At 42.1% G+C, this 19,217-nt stretch overlaps 1 protein-coding gene across 1 annotated transcript in view; it reads left to right on the forward strand.

Moving 5' to 3' along the window:
* The window catches only part of LOC124282560 (SPARC-like), a 45,679-nt gene that overhangs the window by 19,677 nt on the left and 6,785 nt on the right, over window positions 1-19,217 (forward strand). The window contains exons 2-4 of the mRNA XM_046718565.1: window positions 9,146-9,210; window positions 9,428-9,478; window positions 12,874-12,961. Of these exons, the coding sequence (XP_046574521.1) occupies window positions 9,151-9,210; window positions 9,428-9,478; window positions 12,874-12,961 (199 nt within the window). The 5' untranslated portion in view covers window positions 9,146-9,150. The remainder of the gene's footprint in view (window positions 1-9,145; window positions 9,211-9,427; window positions 9,479-12,873; window positions 12,962-19,217) is intronic.

Below are 19,217 nucleotides of genomic sequence, written 5' to 3' on the forward strand. Positions count from 1 at the left end.
AATATCTTTTTAGATTAGTCTGACATGAATGGCAACAATTACAGCTGGATCAATTCATAATTTATCATAGTTTTCTCCCCTTACACATTATCATAATCTCTTACCTAGGAATGATTTTTTTTTTCTGATTCCCAACTAACTCTTTTCAATCCATCAATGTGTATGTATTACAGCTGTCTCTTTTTGCATCCATCATTTACACAACACAAAGGCAGGAAACAAGTTCATTTACATTCATGTCTGTCAATGTTGTGCTGTTTGGGCAAGGTACATCACACAACCTGGGAAGATATTCAACAAATGAAAAAGTTCCAGCAAATCAGTGCCAATGTTTGAAATGATGGAATACTGTAAAATGTTCAATCAATTTTTATCATCATACATGAATTTACAAACTCCAAACTTTTCAAGTTCAAATTTTCTGTTCAATTTTCCTATTTTGTCAAATTTTTTACTTGAGTTGCCTCTCCTGTTCATGTAATTTCTGACGGAATTGTTCTATGTTGGACTGGGGGTCAGTGGCTGCTGTATCACTCTCTGCTTCACTGTAATATAAGCATTGTAAAGCATCACTATTATCTCTTCGACCACACAAACAATAAATATATCTCTGGAATAACAAATATACATCAAGGAATCGAGGCTAACATCATTTCATATTTTAGACATATTTTTTGTATGTAAATAACATAGCATATAGGTCAAAGTTCAGTTGTATTAAATTCTTTAAAACCATGTCAGTTGGCAAAATTAACTTAATACGATCTGACATTCTTACTGTATCTGAGATGGTGACTGTGGTAGCTTCCTTATGGGAGGTTCCTGAGCTGGTGACATGCTCTCTGACTCTTAATTAGCAGCATCTGAAATGGATATTTAAACACTAAATATATTTCAGTTGTTGTAATTAGATTGTCCAGTAATATGTCCTGTATCCCTGAAGTACTGGTCAGTATGCAGTAATTTTGAAAGTACATATTTAAGATTTTTTTAACAGCATGTGTGTGTCCTGCATATACATGTACTTGAAATGTTACTTTGATTTGCAGCCAATCTAATTTCACTGATACAGAATATTTGCAAATAAAATTCCCTTGCCATCATGACAAGTGTCTCCATATGTCCATATGCTTAAACAAATTTAATATAATGGACCGTTCATAATTTATGACTAAATGGGTTATGATGATTTTAGGTGCGGTGTTTGTGGGGGTTGGGGTGTCTCCCAGTTTGTTTTGGGAGGAAGGGGGAGGGGCCAATTGTGTACATATGAACTTGGGGGGTGATCACTGATTTTGAACATGGCAATGTGGGTGGGGGTTGGGGGTTTGAATGTATCTGTGTGTGTGTGACATTCACATTGTACATGTGCCCCTAATATTAAAACCTTGCATAGTGAACAGTTTGTACATTACACGGCAGATCTAGACTATGCCATGTGCCGTAATTATTTTGAACTTACTATGAATCATTTTCCAGGATCTCTCCGTATTTTCGTCAACCCTGCCTTCTTCTGATCTTATTCTTGGGAATATGGTGAAAAGATACCGTAAAATCCTTAAGGGCATCACTCCAACGCAAAGGCACACAGCAGTAATCTTTCCTTTTCGAGGTCGCCATTTTCAAGGTTGGGTCAACCTATTTAAGCCTCGCTTTCGATTTGACCTCGAGGTCATGCATATTGGCTAAGAATGGTCTATAGACATGTTCTCTGATCACGCAGTACATTATACCAATGGCTGGTCTCTACAGAAAAGTAACGATTTCAGGTTGTAAATTTCAGTAAAGGGTGTGATAGCGATAACAAGCCACAGACAATTTTTCGAAAGATAGCGTAGTTTTAAAGAATTTATAGTAGTTTGTACTGCTCTATATGTCCTGCGCAAGGATTGAATAAATTAATTTTAAATATTCTTTCGACCGCAGAGACCATTTGGGCCTTGTTTATCGTAGGTGGTAATACACAGTTATCTTATATTTCTGCAATATATAGCAGCCAACCGTTTCACATTGTTATAGCTCATTTTAGACAGCTTAATTGGGTAATCATTACATTGTAATTTATGTCAGTAGCTGATATATGTAAATATCGTTATGATGAGGGGGAATCTTCCAAGTTCTCCATATATCATGAAGTTTAGCATTTATATCCATAGGCCAGTTGCAATTCCGAGACATTTCAAAGTTAGTTTTTCTATGAAATCAATATTTTTATATCCCCAAACTTCCAAGCCGTACAGAAGGATGGGTAATACCACCACGTCAAAGGCTTTCAAAAGCAAATCTAAAGATAGGTGTATAGTTTGTGCCTTCTTAAGTTAGGGCATATGTGGCTTTTGTGGAGTAACAATCGTTTATTTCTGTGAAAAACTATGCCGAGATTTGTATATGTATCAACATCAAGTTGATCTTTACCATAAAACAGTGTAACCTTTTTATTGTGTTACTTACCCCATTCCTAAAAATAACAATGTTTATTTTCTAGATTCACTTTACGTTTCCCTGTAGTACTGTATTCTTAGAAGTAATTAAATGATTTTTGAAGATTTTCTTGACTATTGGTTAACCTAAAGTAGCATAAAGTAAAATTATAAATTGTGAAAGCAGCGTAAGTCCAAATGACTAATTTCTTTACTATCTTGTCCAAATTCCCCTATTATAAAACTGTTAACTGAATTGTAATCTAATAAGTTTCCTGTTCTTGCCTTAAAATCACTTGTTAATATAACATAAACTGTCACATATTCTCTAGGTGTTAACACATTTAAAACTGTTTCTTCTATTAACATAAAAATATCATCAGAAGTAAATTTTTACCTACTGGCGAAAACTAAACAATACCTTGAAGTAAACGGTGATTTATGCTTAAAAGTTCATTTGAAATACTAATCCAAACAATGCTTGGATACTTTGGTGTTCTGTGGTATAATGTACACACCCGCCCCTCACTGCAAACGCTACACCCCCTGTGCTTTATGTCGGTGTTTGATATGAAGTTTATAACCTTCAACATGTAAATCATCTAAAGCATCGTGTTTTGTTTCTTGGAACCATAAAAATCTCCAGTTTGGATCATATTTGTGAACTCAGGTTAACTCAGGCGTGTACGCAATTCACAAACTTTCATATTGTTTTCCTAATGTAATACCTTCATGTAATGCATGCTAAATACATTTGCAGAACTCTGGGTATCATTAGAATTGGAATTCAAGTTTGAATCTAAAGCAGGGTTAGTATTTCTTATTGGTACGTTCGGCCTAGTTTGGTACCAATTTAAAATTGGCCGAGTAGTTTCAGATTGGCATGACAACGGGAATGGGTCTAGGCATAGTATTGGTTTACAGAAATGCTAGTCGGATAGATATACAGGATTAATTTGACGTGAAGGACATTTCTTAAAATATACTCTTCAAAGAAAAACTCTTCAAAGAAAAACTTGACATGCTGTTTATATTTACTGAGTACATATAACCGATTCAAACATGACATCATTGCTCAATTACAGTAAAATCATCACTTTACAAATTTCCAAAACATGATTATCTAGAAAGTGCTTGGGAAAACCACAGAGTGCTATTAAAGCCACTTTGTCAGAGTAAAATGCCAGTCTCTGGTGTGACCACCATGAGCCTCGATAACAGCTTGGTAGCAGCGGCCTATAGAAGAAAGGAAATGCCGAATGCTGTCTTGAGGAATGTTTTGATACTCTTGCTAAAGTGCTGCATGCAGCTCTTACAGTGTCTGGGATTACGTGCAAACATGTGCAACGTGAGGTCGAGCATTGTCATGCTGGAAAGATCCACCGTTGACGTTGATGAAAGGAACGACATGACGTTGCAAAATCTTGTCTCTATAGCGAACCCCAATCAATGCACCTGCCACGTGCACAAGCGCTGTCCGGCCATTATGATGGATACCTGCCCACACCATGACACTTTTACCACCAAATTTATCGACCTGCTGTACATAGAGTTATCGGCGTAACGTTCGTTCCGACATTTGTATACATGTAAACGTCCATCAGCACGTCTGAGAAGAGACCGAGACTCATCTGAGAACAAAATTGTCCTCCATCTTGCTCGCTGCCAACTCACTCGTTGTCTGCACCATTGCAGATGTTCAGCCCGGTGACGTTGTGTCAAGACGTTAAGTCGAACTGATCTTCTTGCAATATGTCCGGCTTCCCGTAGCCGATTGCGCACTGTCTGGTCGGAGATTCGGCGCAGTCCAGGGATTTGAGTCATTGTGGTCGGTCGTGGTGCTTGAACGAAGATGCCTCAACCGGATGTAGCGATCCTGGGCGGCGGTGGTAACCCTAGGTAGACCTGATCTGGGTCTGTCATTGACACTCCCAGTCTATAGGTTTGAGATGGTCTGTCTGGTCAAGCCGAAGGGCCTTGCCACCTCATGCTGGGATGCCCCTCCTTGTTTACTGCCGATGGCGTTGTGTCGTTGAACTTCTGTCAGTCATGACATTCTGTTGTCGTCTATAGCGACTTAGAGCAATGCATGTGAGGTACCGTTGATGTGGCTTTTTAAAGCCTTAAGTCATAGGTTTCAGCTCGGGGTGATACACAGTTTCATGATGCACGTGCATTTCATGTAGGGTGCGTTTTAGCGATTCACTATAAACGTGAATGTAACATTACATTTTTGTTCATTGTTTCCTGTTTTAAACGTTTTGTCGTCGGCAGCCATTCCTCCATGTTGGGATTCAGCATGGATTGGTTTGTGTCAAAGATTTTCCTAAAATTCAAATTGTTCCTTTGTCAATTTTTTGTTTTATAGAGTGTAGATAGGAGAAAGTCCTGGTACTAAAAGCTGGAGAAATTACAGGGGATGTATGAGATATCAAGATTGTTAGTTACCCGACACCATATGATTAACACACATACCAATAAGATACGATGTACTAGATAACATTACTGTTACTAAACTGGCTACATTGATCTGTAATGACACATTTCTGCGAGCACAAACCGTCTATAAACAAGAATGTTGTTATTATATATGATACAGTAAACACATACGTACATAGACAATGTCTACAAAATACATACATGATATGCAAACGAAGTTAAAACAACGTATAAACGGCATATAGATCTACAGACCAGCTTATTCGCAGACGTAACCGCCAACATAAGATTGCTGAGAGAAGAAATTTAGATTCAGATTGGACAACGTTCAGAAATTTCAGAAACGTAACTACTTTCGCTAAAAACAGCTTTAAATGCATTAAAATTCAGATAGACGAAAAATACAATAGTTTTCATAAATCAAACAAAAATAGTTTTTAATAACAAAACAAAACAAAACAACGATGGTTAGTTTGATAGACGCCCCCAATAAATGTCTGATTCCTTTAAAGGCTGTTTTACTGAAATTCGACTGTGAAATCTCGTGATAAAATCATCATTGGTATTGATACATTACCATGTGACGAAGTCTGCGATATTCTGCGTTCTGTCGACACGGCCAAGTCCAATGTTGCTGTTGGCTTTGATAGCGACCGATTGCTAATTCCCGCAGATGCATATTCAATAAATCTCTTAAACAATCCACATTTCTCTCAATGAGCCAAGGAACGATCTGGAGAATGTGGGGGCTGAAGGAGGGGGCAAACATTTCAATCCGTGACAAGCGGACTAACTGGAAGTGTGCCATGAGTGTAATTAATGTTAATTAATGAGTAGCATATATACACTGTCGTCACCAGTTTGTTATTTTATCTATTTCCCATTTTACACACATTACTTTGAAGATACACAGATGAACGCGTCACCCTCTGAGATCATTATCTTACAATGTGACTTCATTCAGCTTGTTTGGTTCACATTGTCATTTTTAATTGAAGAAACAGCTTTAGGAATCATTCATTGCTCACTGCAAACAGGAAGAACCTTTTGAACTTATAGTAAATAATACAAGATAACGCGTAAAGACAAACACGAAGTTGGCAATAACGAAAGAGTCTTCAGCTGTCAAAGATGAACGTTCAGCGAACTTCGGTGGTTTGGGCGGAAATATTCCAAAGTAGCTTTGTCTTCTGTCTTTTGGTGCTTCATACGTCTTCGTAATGTCATTTAAAGACAGTTCATCTGAAATGTGCTAGTGTCTATGCAATACCAAGATGTTGTTCAGTTGCTCCTGATTCGTTGTACATCTCAGATATGACTTTATACGTCTCTTTGATGAAAAGGGTAGCTCAAGCTCTAGAAATCAGATAGATCTTCAGTAGGTGACTGATCCCCTGTCTTATCTTCGGGTTACCGGAGCAATCCGTTGATGTACCCTGTGGACATCAGTCTTGCATACTAATTTAATACTTCCTGAGCAGCGTGTTTTGCATCTTGGATAATTGTGCGCACACTCAGATTGGGGGCTGATAGTTATTCAGACGCATCAAACACCTGAGAGGCAACTTTCTGTCCAATGTATGTACTGTTCCAATTGAGCCATGCCCCTGTGTAAATATCATTTGCGGTTCTTTGAAGAATATCATAGTTTTCGAGAACAGAGTTGACAGATACTGACAGTCCATCGTGTAGGACAAAGAAACCTCAGCCCGTTTGCCTTGTATGTCTTTTCAAAATCAATTTCTTCAGGCTTTTCTTATGCAGAAGCATTTTGGAGATGATTCTGAAAGAGATGTACTGGTTTTGGAGAATATTTGGTGTATTTGTAATCTCTCTTGTGACATCAAGAGTTCCGTCATAACCTGGAGAGAGGTAATACACAACGTGATAGTGCGTCCTTTATTACTCCATCAGTGAAAATGTGGAGGAAATTTCCAAATTTGATGCATCAGTGACAAAAAATTTGTCCGATGCTATTCCCTATTTTGACTTAAAGCATACGTTCCAGAATTATTTCAGGTGAACAGTTGACTAGACATGAGTTGAAGTAAAAACCAAGTTCTATGGATAGTCAACTTCTTTATTGCAGTGAGAGCGACGTTTCGGTGTAAGACCGTTGTGAAGCATAACGGCGTTGGTACCTACACCGAAACGTCGCACTCATTGCAACAAAGAAGCTGACTATCCATAGAACCTGGTTTTCCTTCATCTATACAACTTCTAAAATGCCTCTCAAAGAAGTTAGACATAAGTTTATGACGGGTGCCACCTGTGGGGCAGGATACGCTCACCTTTTCGCGAACACCTGGTATCATCACTATTTCATAGTGATTCATAAACACGTGCTCTATCGCATGGTGACAATACTGGATTGTCTGGTCCAGACTCGATTTGTTTACAAACAACATCTGTGATACTGCTAAAACAAATATATACTCATGATATAGTCACAATTGTACAATCAACTCTGCTTTTAGCAGAGATTTCTTATGGATGTGGAAAGGATTTTGTCGCTTCTATATTAAGTGGTACAGGGAACGTGATATCAACGTTTACTGTGACATCGTCATTTACCTACCTTACCAAATTACCAGTTGTTCCCTTTTTGATACATCCCTGGCATCATCTGCCAAACTGGCAGTTAGTCCATGTTTTCTCTGTATGTTCGGGGCACTTCTCTTGACTTCTGAAACGTTCCAACTGTTAAAACCTTGAGATATGAATGCTGTTTTGTGTTTGCTAGACGGAAACTGTTTGGTGCTGATTTGGATATGTATAAAGGTCAGAATGTTTTGTTCCTAGTCGTACACTTAATCGAAAAAATTGGTATACCACGAAAGGTCGAATGATCTTGCAATTTGTTTTACCCCGTTCTTGTCACTTAACTGTTTTTCTTAATGTGGAGATACCGAATGTCTGGAACCCCCAAAGTGAAGCTGTACAACACAAAACAGAAAATATTCTGCGCCTGTATTTGCATCACCAACTACATCCTTAGCAGTGTCACTGTCCAACATATTGTCTTGTGAATCTGATTGGTCTGTTTTGTCAACTGTGTCTTTAACAACATCAGTATCGCCTGGGCTATCTGGTAATTTACTTGACGCCCTTTGATGTTTTAACCAACAATCTTATGCCTACCGCATATCTTTTAAACAATCTATGCATCACTTTTGCTAATGCCTTTGGTAATGGAAAGGACGTTGGGTCGTATTCTGTCACATTAATAAGTCTTTCGATAAAGTTTGGCATGATTGGGCTGCTATTTAAAATAAACAATACATGGAATTACAGGTTACATTTTGTGCAGGGTTCCAAATCTGATACTAAAAGAGATGTGTGCCCTTGGGCTCTGTCTTGGGGCCGTTACTGTTCATTATAAATGTATATATCAACGACGATACTTCTCTTTATTTAAATAACCCAGCAGCAGATTGTCTCAACAATGGCTTAAAAGGAATTTCTAATTGGAAGCAGAGCAAATTTAAAAATAAAATGAAGTACATGTATGGCATCAGTATTAATATCCGCAATTGCATAAAGGACTGTTGGTTATAAATCTCGCTGATTTGTCAACATTGAGATCATATCACCCAAACTGCATAGAGGCAGGAGTGATTCATTTGGCAGAATCTAGATCCATAATTTAAATCAAGTTTAGGCTGAGCAATATGATAAAATAGAATGACTAACACTTTGAATGGACATGAATTTTATTTACACACATGAGCAGTAATCGAGCACCACCAGAAATTCACAGAACAACTTTTATGACTGTGGTCCAATCTTTTATGATCATAGCATACTGGAATGCACATGTAAAGCACTTAATTGCTTCTCACAATATCTAAAACCCAGTTGTTTGCAGGTTCACGTGCTGCAAAGGCGCCACACACACTGTGATATACATTCCATACATTTACATTCCATAACTACAGTATGTGCGCTTCAGTTTTCTTGACATGACAAGACGTAGATTTTCAGAAAAGATATGATGACAAGTTATCGGGAGACATGCCGCAGGGATGTGATGTTGCAACATCGGTGCTAATTTGAACTGTTAGTCGACGACGTAGGAGGAATCACGTGGCCATCGGTGAAGTCAAGGATCGTTAAACATTATGAAGATCGACGAAGACCAATGGCCGAGATAACCGAGTCCTAAGTCATCTGGAAAGACGCAACACCCATACCGAGTGGGAGTCTCCGCCGCTACCATCGGGAGGAGGCTGGAGCTGCTGATCTAAGGGGTTGGCCTGTCTAACCTGAACGCTTTACTGTTACAGGTACAATGAGACAGATATTGCTGCTCGCCCTGCTTGCTGTTTTGTTCTCAGCTGTCTTCGCAAAGGTGAGAAGAGCAGTCATGTAAGGAAACGATCATCTCGCATATATCTAGTATGTGATGTTTACGGGACAAAGAGACTCAGTGATTCGTTGCGAGTACATTCACATAAAACAAAAGAGAAAACTAATTTTTCCCATGGATTCACCCTCATGGAGGATGTTTAGAATGAATGTACTTATGTTCAGTATGTGATTATAACGTGTTTAATTTTGCTTTACAGGGGGGGAGGAGACAGCAGAGGCAAGATGTGCAGAATGATGTAGCTGATGATGTGAGTTTCAACATAATATACTGATCACATGAAAGCACAAGTTTTCTTTTCTTTTTTTCCAAGTTTTCTTCACAAACTTTGAATCGCACAGCTTGTGAAGAAACCTGGGGAAAAAATAAAGGAACACTTGTGCTTTCATGTGATCCCTTATTTTTTCCCCTCAGTATATGTTGTAATGCTAACTTCAATGAAAGAATTCAGTCGAAAAGTACAGGATCAATTCATGGAAGATACAATAATTGTAGTTGAAATACATATTAACTCTACAGTCTGTGTTGCGGTGGCGGTTGTGTGTAACGTTGGCTGTAGCGTGTGGCTTTTATGTATTGTGTGAATCGCAAACTGCCTTGAAGACGGACGTGGGTGGATTGTGGACGGTGGTATGTAATATGCTTGCTTTGGTATGTAGATTGTGTCACAAGCGGAGTATGGACTATTGACTGTGGATTATGATCTGTAGAATATTTGTGAAAAATGATGATTTATAATAATATATATCTTTGTAAAACGTTTAATCTGGAATATGTGCTGTTTGTTTGTTCATTTTTGAGTGTCTCTGCATGATTCTGGATGTTGTGGGTTGTGGATATTGTGGTATGTAGATGTAGGTTGTGGCCAACGGTCGCGGTATGTAGATGGCAGGCTGTGGATTGTGGCCACCGGTCGTGGTATACAGATGGCATTGTGTGGATTGTGGCCAACGGTCGTGGTATGTAGATGACAAGATGTGGATTGTGGCCAACGGTCGTGTTATGCAGATGGCAGGATGTGGGTTGTGGCCAACGGTCGTGTTATGCAGATGGCAGGATGTGGATTGTGGCCAACGGTCGTGGTATGTACATGGCAGGATGTGGGGCGTGGCCAATGGTCGTAGTATGTAGATTCAGGATGTTGGGTGTGGCCAACGGTCGTGGTATGTAGATGGTAGATGTGGATTGTGGCCAACGGTCGTGGTATGTAGATGGCAGATGTGGATTGTGTCAAACGGTCGTGGTATGTAGATGGCAGGATGTGGATTGTGGCCAACGGTCGTGGTATGCAGATGGCATGGAGTGCATTGTGGCCAACGGTCGTGGTATACAGATGGCAGGATGTGGGGTGTGGTCAACGGTCGCGGTATGCAGATGGCAGGATGTGTATTGTGGCCAATGGTTGTGGTATGTAGATGGCAGGATGTGGGTTGTGGCCAACGGTCGTGGTATGCAGATGGCAGGATGTGTATTGTGGCCAACGGTTGTGGTATGTAGATGGCAGGATGTGGATTGTGACCAACGGTCGTGGTATGCAGATGGCATGATGTGGATTGTGGCCAACAGTTGTGGTATGTAGATGGCAGGATCTGTGTTGTGGCCAACGGTCGTGGTATACAGATGGCATTGTGTGGATTGTGACCAACGGTCGTGGTATGTAGATGTGGATTGTGGCCAACGGTCGTGGTATACATATGGCATGGTGTGCATTGTGGCAGGATGTGGATTGTGACCAACGGTCGTGGTATGCAGATGGCAGGATGTGGATTGTGCCCAACGGTCGTGGTATACATATGGCAGAATGTGGGATGTGGCCAACGGTCGTGGTATGTAGATGGCAGGATGTGGATTGTGGCCGACGGTCGTGGTATGCAGATTGCAGGATGTGGATTGTGGCCAACGGTCGTGGTATGTAGATGGCAGGATCTGGGTTGTGGCCAACGGTTGTGGTATGTAGATGGCAGGATGTGGATTGTGGCCAACGGTCGTGGTATACATATGGCATGGTGTGCATTGTGGCCAACGGTCGTGGTATGCAGATGGCAGGATGTGGATTGTGACCAACGGTCGTGGTATACATATGGCATGGTGTGCATTGTGGCCAACGGTCGTGGTATGCAGATGGCAGGATGTGTGTTGTGACCAACGGTCTTGGTATGTAGATGGCAGGATGTGGATTGTGACCAATGGTCGTGGTATGTAGATGGCAGGATGTGGATTGTGACCAACGGTTTTGGTATGTAGATGGCAGAATGTGGATTGTGGCCAACGGTCGTGGTATGTAGATGGCAGGATGTGGGTTGTGACCAACGGTCGTGATATGTACATGGCAGGATGTTGGTTGTGGCCAACGGTCGTGGTATGCAGATGGCAGGATGTGGGTTGTGAACAACTGTCGTGGAATGTAGATGGCAGGATGTGGATTGTGACCAACGGTTGTGGTATGCAGATGGCATGATGTGGGTTGTTGTCAAAGGTTGTGGTATGTAGATGGCAGGATGTGGGTTGTGACCAACGGTCGTGGTATGTAGATGGCATGATGTGGGTTGTGGCCAACGGTCGTAGTATGTAGATGGCAGGATGTGGGTTGTGGCCAACGGTCGTGGTATGTAGATGGCAGGATGTGGGTTGTGGCCAACGGTTGTGGTATGTAGATGGCAGGATGTGGGTTGTGGCCAACGGTCGTGGTATACAGATGGCATGATGTGGGTTGTGGCCAACGGTCGTAGTATGTAGATGGCATGATGTGGGTTGTGGTCAACGGTCGTGGTATGTAGATGGCAGGATGTGGGTTGTGACCAACGGTCGTGATATGTACATGACAGGATGTGGGTTGTGGTCAACGGTCGTGGTATGTAGATGGCATGATGTTGGTTGTGACCAACGGTCGTGGTATGTAGATGGCAGGATCTGGGTTGTGACCAATGGTCTTGCAATGCAGATGGCATGATGTGGGTTGTGGCCAACGGTCGTGGTGTGTAGATTTCTTCATTTTGAAACAAAATGGCTGCTATGTTTTACGCCGACAAAACCAATTTGAATAGGGTAATAGTTTCTCATAAAAATTCAGATTCATTACAAAATATTAGAAGTGTTTGTGAATATATAACAGACGCCAGAAACTAGTATGATTCACGCAAAAGAAGGATATAGTTACCGTGCTTAGTTTATATTAAATACTAGATAATCCCCGTGTTCCCTTTATTCATTATTTCATATAGTAATTATATTGTTTCTGACCTTTTCCAACATCGCCCGATCCTTTCCAAAATGTTTAGGGGCGGTGGGGTAGGCTAGTGGTTAAAGCTTTCGCTCCTCCGGCGGAAGGCCCAAGTTCGATTCCCCACATGGGCACAATGTGTGAAGTCCATTTCTGGTTTCCCCCGCCGTGATAATGCTGGAATGTTGCTAAAAGCGGCGTAAAACTAAACTCATTCAATCATTCAAAAATGTTTAAAACGTGTTTCAGCAATAGGTTGTTAAAAGGTATTCAGCTCTAATAGTTCGGGGTATGTCAGATGAGGGTCGAAACCTTTCCTTCAATGATGAACCAACAAAATATTGTTACTTTGAGTAAATTGTAGTTACAGATGAATTGTATTTTGAATAGTTATAATAAGTGAATGTGCATACCTTTTTCTCCAGATAGAAGAGGGTGGTGAGGAGGAGAGAGAAGATGAAGAAGAGGAAATTGATCCATATGCCGAAGAAAAGAGGCTACGAATGCGAATTGGTGTGTGTTCACAATAACAGTTCTTTCATAGTCCCTCTCCATACATCATATGTAACTACCTGCATATGCAAACTAAATGTCCACACATCCCCGTGTCTGACCATACATCACCTTCACTGTCCCTACACCACTGTCACTGTCGTGCACCACTGTCCATACATCACCGTGTCTGTCCACACGTCACTGTCCCTCCACCACTGTCACTGTCGTGTATCACTGTCCATACATCTCCGTGTCTGTCCACACGTCGCTGTCCCTACACCACTGTCACTGTCAAACATGATTGTCACTGTCCATACATCCCCGTGTCTGTCCACACGTCACTGTCCCTACACCACTGTCACTGTCGTGCATCACAGTCACTGTCGTGCATCACTGTCCATACATCTCCGTGTCTGTCCACACGTCGCTGTCCCTACACCACTGTCACTGTCGTGCATCACTGTCCATACATCTCCGTGTCTGTCCACACGTCACTGTCCCTACACCACTGTCACTGTCGTGCATCACTGTCCATACATCTCCGTGTCTGTCCACACATCGATGTCCCTACACCACTGTCACTGTCCATCCACGGTCCACATCCCGTGTCTGTCCACTCTCCGCAGGTTCGTCCACACATCGATGTCCCTACACCACTGTCACTGTCGTGCATCACGGTCCACACATCCCCGTGTCTGTCCACACATCACTGTCCCTACACCACTGTCACTGTCAAACATCATTGTCACAGTCCATAAATCCCCGTGTCTGTCCACACGTCACTGTCCCTACACCACTGTCACTGTCCATACATCCCCGTCACTGTCCATACATCCCCGTGTCTGTCCACACGTCACTGTCCCTATACCATGTCACTGTCAAACATCATTGTCACTGTCCATACATCCCGGTGTCTGTCCACACGTCACTGTCCCTACACCACTGTCACTGTCCCTACACCACTGTCACTCTCCATACACCACTGTCACTGTCCATACACCAGTCACTGTCCATACACCACTTTCACTGTCCATACACCACCGTCACTGTCCATACATCACTGTCACTGTCCATACACCACTGTCACTGTCCATACACCACTGTCACTGTCCATACATCAATGTCACTGTCCATAAACCACTGTCACTGTCCATACATCACTGTCACTGTCCATACATCACTGTCACTGCCCATACATCCCGGTGTCTGTACATACACCCCAGTGTCTGTCCATACATCACTGTCACTGTCCATACATCCCGGTGTCTGTCCATACATCATTGCCACTGTCCATACATCCCGGTGTCTGTCCATACACCACTGGCACTGTCCATACATCACTGTCACTGTCCATGCATCACTGTCACTGCCCATACATCACTGTCTCTGTCCATACACCACTGTCACTGTCCATACACCACTGTCACTGTCCATACACCACTGTCACTGTCCATACACCACTGTCACTGTCTGTACACCACTGTCACTGTCCATACACCACTGTCACTGTCCATACACCACTGTCACTGTCCATACACCACTGTCACTGTCCATACACCACTGTCACTGTCCATACACCAGTCACTGTCCATACACCACTGTCACTGTCCATACACCAGTCACTGTCCATACACCACTGTCACTGTCCATACATCACTGTCACTGTCCATACATCACTGTCACTGCCCATACATCCCGGTGTCTGTACATGCATCACTGTCACTGTCCATAAACCCCTGTCACTGTCCATACACAACTGTCACTGTCCATACATCACTGTCACTGCCCATACATCCCGGTGTCTGTACATACATCCCGGTGTCTGTCCATACATCATTGTCACTGTCCATACATCCCGATGTCTGTCCATACATCATTATCACTGTCCATACATCCCGGTGTCTGTCCATACACCACTGTCACTGTCCATACACCACTGTCACTGTCCATACATCACTGTCACTGCCCATACACCACTGTCACTGTCCGTACACCACTGTCACTGTCCATACATCCCCATCATTGTCCATACACTACTGTCGTCACTGTCCATACACCACTGCCACTGTCCATACATCACTGTCACTGTCCATACATCACTGTCACTGTCCATACACCACTGTCACTGTCCATACATCACTGTCACTGTCCATACATCACTGTCACTGTCCATACATCACTGTCACTGTCCATACATCATAGTATCTGTCCATACATCATAGTCTCTGTCCATACATCATAGTATCTGTCCATACATCATAGTCTCTGTCCATACATCATAGTCTCTGTCCATACATTATAGTCTCTGTCCATACATTATAGTCTCTGTCCATACATTATAGTCTCTGTCCATACATTATAGTCTCTGTCCATACATTATAGTCTCTGTCCATACATCATAGTCTCTGTCCATACATCATAGTCTCTGTCCATACATCATAGTCTCTATCTAGTCTTTGTCTATACATCACTGCATCAGTCCATACATCACCGTCATTCTCAATACATCCCTGTCTCTGTTCATACATCACTGTCTCTGTCCTTACATCATTGTCTCTTTCCATACATCCCTGTATGTTCCCATATATCACTGTCACGCTCAATACATTACTCTCTCTCTGTCCACACATCACACTCTCTAGCCATCCACCACGCGTCACTGCCCATATATCACTGTCACGCTCAATACATTACTCTCTCTCTCTGTCCAAACATCACACTCTCTAGCCATCCACCACGCGTCACTGCCCATATATCCCTGTCACGCTCAATACATTACTCTCTCTCTCTGTCCACACATCACACTCTCTAGCCATACACCACGCGTCACTGCCCATATATCCCTGTCACGCTCAATACATTACTCTCTTTCTGTCCACACATCACACTCTCTAGCCATCCACCATTCGTCACTGCCCATATATCACATGTCACTAACTTAATTTCTGATCATTGAAGCTTGTGACAAGCAACCTTTGCAACTGAATCCATTTGCAATCTCCAAAGGTATCGCTGGTATCTGTGGAGAGGTTGCCAATGTCACCAAGCTCCGATCCGGTTCACTCCTGATAGAATGTACTCGGAGACAGCAATCCTTGAATCTACTCAAAATCCAAGAATTTGTCAATATCAAGGTTGCTGTCTCAACGCACAAAACCCTGAACACGTGTAGAAACATAGTACGTGGCAGAGCTCGATGCCTGTCTGACATGACTGAGGACCAGATTGTCCAGGAACTTTCTCAGCAGTCTGTCACAGCTGTGAAGTGATTCACTATTAAGAAGGATGGTGTTGTTCAACTCACAAACACTTATCTCTTTACGTTAGCCCGATCAAAGATCCCCGACTCGATTAGAGCTGGTTACTGTAGTATTGGAGTGGAGGTGTACATACCCAACCCTCTCGGGTGCTACAACTGCCAAAAGTTTGGACATGGATCCAAGTCACGTCGTTCCTCTGCTGTTTGTTACCGCTGTGGTGACAAACACGAGGGCAATGACTGTACCAAGGAAGTGAAGTGTGCAAACTGTGGTGGTAACCATATGGCCTCCTCCAAATCTTGTCCTGTGTGGCAGCGTGAATCAAAGATCATAAAGATCAAACGTGAACGGAACATCTCCTTTCACCAAGCTTAAAAGGGCTCTCAGTTTAACTGCAGTCCCTTCAACTATATCCTACTCTTCTGATGTCTCTCGTCCTTCCGTTACTACTGCGACTATCTCGTGTCAGACCGATCTGACATGGGTCAACTCCTCTCAACCCATCTCAGCCCATTCATCTCCAAAACCAAAAGTCAAAACTTCTGAGTCACAAACACCAGAACCAATGCCAAAGCCAGAAACAGAAACTGTGCGCCAAAAAAGGAAAGAAAAGAAACTACCGAGACTAAAGCAGCATGAGCAACTGCCAAAGCCCAAACCAAAAACCACCTCTCCTGTAGAGGCCCCTGTCGAGGTCCATAACTCCTTTGGTCCTCTGGATATGAAGGTCACTCCATCTCCAACTGACACCAATAGGAGTACTTCAAACGCTTCCTCGCGGTCACGTGCCATGTCGCCAGTGGAAGCACCATGAATCCACAAAACATGATTCAATGGAATTGCAGAGGACATAAGAATAATTTTAATGAACTACAGTTATTGATCCAAGACTTTAAACCATCCGCGTTTTGTCTCGAAGAAACCTACCTGAAAAGAACTGATAAATTTGACATCCGTCGGTACAGTTCCTACCACTTCTTTTCTCCTCCCGGTGTAAAAGCTACAGGAGGCACTTCTATCCTTGCGAGGCAGGGCATCCTCCATAGCCCTGTTCCACTTAACACCACCCTACAAACTGTTGCTGTCCGCATTACTCTGAACATAGCGTTTACACTATGTTCACTCTATCTTCCTCCCTCCTCAACTGTCCGCCTATCAGATCTTCAGAACTTGTATGATCAACTTCCAAAGCCCTGCATAATCATGGGCGACTTGAACGGCCATAACCCCTTATGGGGGAGTACTGATACAAATAATAAGGGAAAGGTCCTTGAAGATTTTCTCTCCAATAATGATCTATGCATCTTCAACGATGGATCAAACACTTATCTCCATCCTGCCACTGGAACATACTCTGTACTTGATCTATCACTTACGGATTCTAATCTCTTAAACGAGTTTGAATGGTCGGTCCACGATGACCTTTTTACTATTCTATCAATCCCGCCAATGAACCACCTTCAAATGGATGGACTTTTACTAAGGCCAATTGGCCATTATTCCAAACTCTCTGCTCTGAAAAGCTTATGCCGGACAACTTCAGGAATGTTCCTGATCCCATGGAACTATTTTCTGATATCTTAAATACTATTGGAGACGAAACCATTCCTAAGTCCTCTGCAAACCCGCACATACGCAAACCATGGTTTGATACAAACTGTAAACAAGCTAGGAAAAATAGGAAGAAGGCGGAAAATACTTCCGACAACATCCTACTGTGCATAACCTGAATGCCGTTAAAATGACAAATGACAGGGCAAGACGTACATTTAAACAAACTAAACGCCACTCATGGAGGAAATATGTGTCCAAAATCAACTCCCGCACACCCATGTCCAAGGTGTGGAACATGATTCAAAAGATTAAGGGCAAAGGATCCAAATCTGGTGTTCGCCATCTGAAAGATGGTGACACTCTTTTAACAAATAAACTTGAAATTGCAAATAAACTTGGCGAAACTTTGAAATACCAAACGCAACAAAAAATGAAATCAGTCAATTTTAACTCTGATAATGGTGAGGATTACAATGAAACGTTTTCTCTCCATGAATTACGTACTGCCCTGTAGCAGGCTCACGACACTGCGGCAGGAGCTGATGATATTCACTATCAGCTTCTCAAACACCTCCCTGATTCAAGTTTGGAAACACTACTCAATATATTTGATGACATTTGGACAACCGGCAACTTTCCTCCTTCGTGGCACAATGCCATTATCAACCCTATACGAACACCTGGCCAGGATCATATTGATCCCTCAAACTACCGTCCTATATCACTAACTAGCTGTGTTTGTAAAACCATGGAACGTATGGTCAACAATCGATTAATCTGGTACTTGGAGACCAATAACCTCCTTAGTGACCTCCAATGTGATTTCCGAAAGAACCGAAGTACCATTGACCATCTGGTGCGTCTGGAATCTTTTATAAAAAATTCCATTGTCAACAAACAGCACACAGTATCTATCTTTTTCGATTTAGAAAAAGCATACGATACAACGTGGAAACATGGCATCTTAAAAGATGTTCATGAATTTGGATTGAGGGGCAGATTACCTCAGTTCATATCTCAAGTACGGGTAGATTCCACATTGTCTGATTATTTCCACCAAGATCAGGGCGTCCCTCAAGGCAGCATCCTGTCTGCCACCCTTTTTAGCATCAAAATAACAGCCTCACTAACGTCTTGAACAGTTGTGTGGACGATTTCAATATTTCATGTCGTGGTAAGAACATGCACGCAATAGAAAGGCGGCTACAACTCTGTCTTAACAAAATTCAAAAATGGGCCAATGAAAATGGCTTTAAGTTTTCAAAATCCAAAACAAATTATATTCACTTTTGTCGTAAGTACAAACCACACAAGGATCCAGACCTATCTTTAGATGGCACTCCCATCAAGGTAGTAGAAGAGGCCAAATTCCTGGGACTCATATTCGACCGTCATCTGACATTCTGACCACACATAAAATATTTGAAAACCAAGTGCTTGAAGGCTCTGGACTTACTAAA

Source organism: Haliotis rubra, unplaced genomic scaffold, assembly GCF_003918875.1.
Source record: "Haliotis rubra isolate DU_JTF1 unplaced genomic scaffold, ASM391887v1 Scf30, whole genome shotgun sequence".
Lineage (NCBI taxonomy): Eukaryota > Metazoa > Mollusca > Gastropoda > Lepetellida > Haliotidae > Haliotis > Haliotis rubra.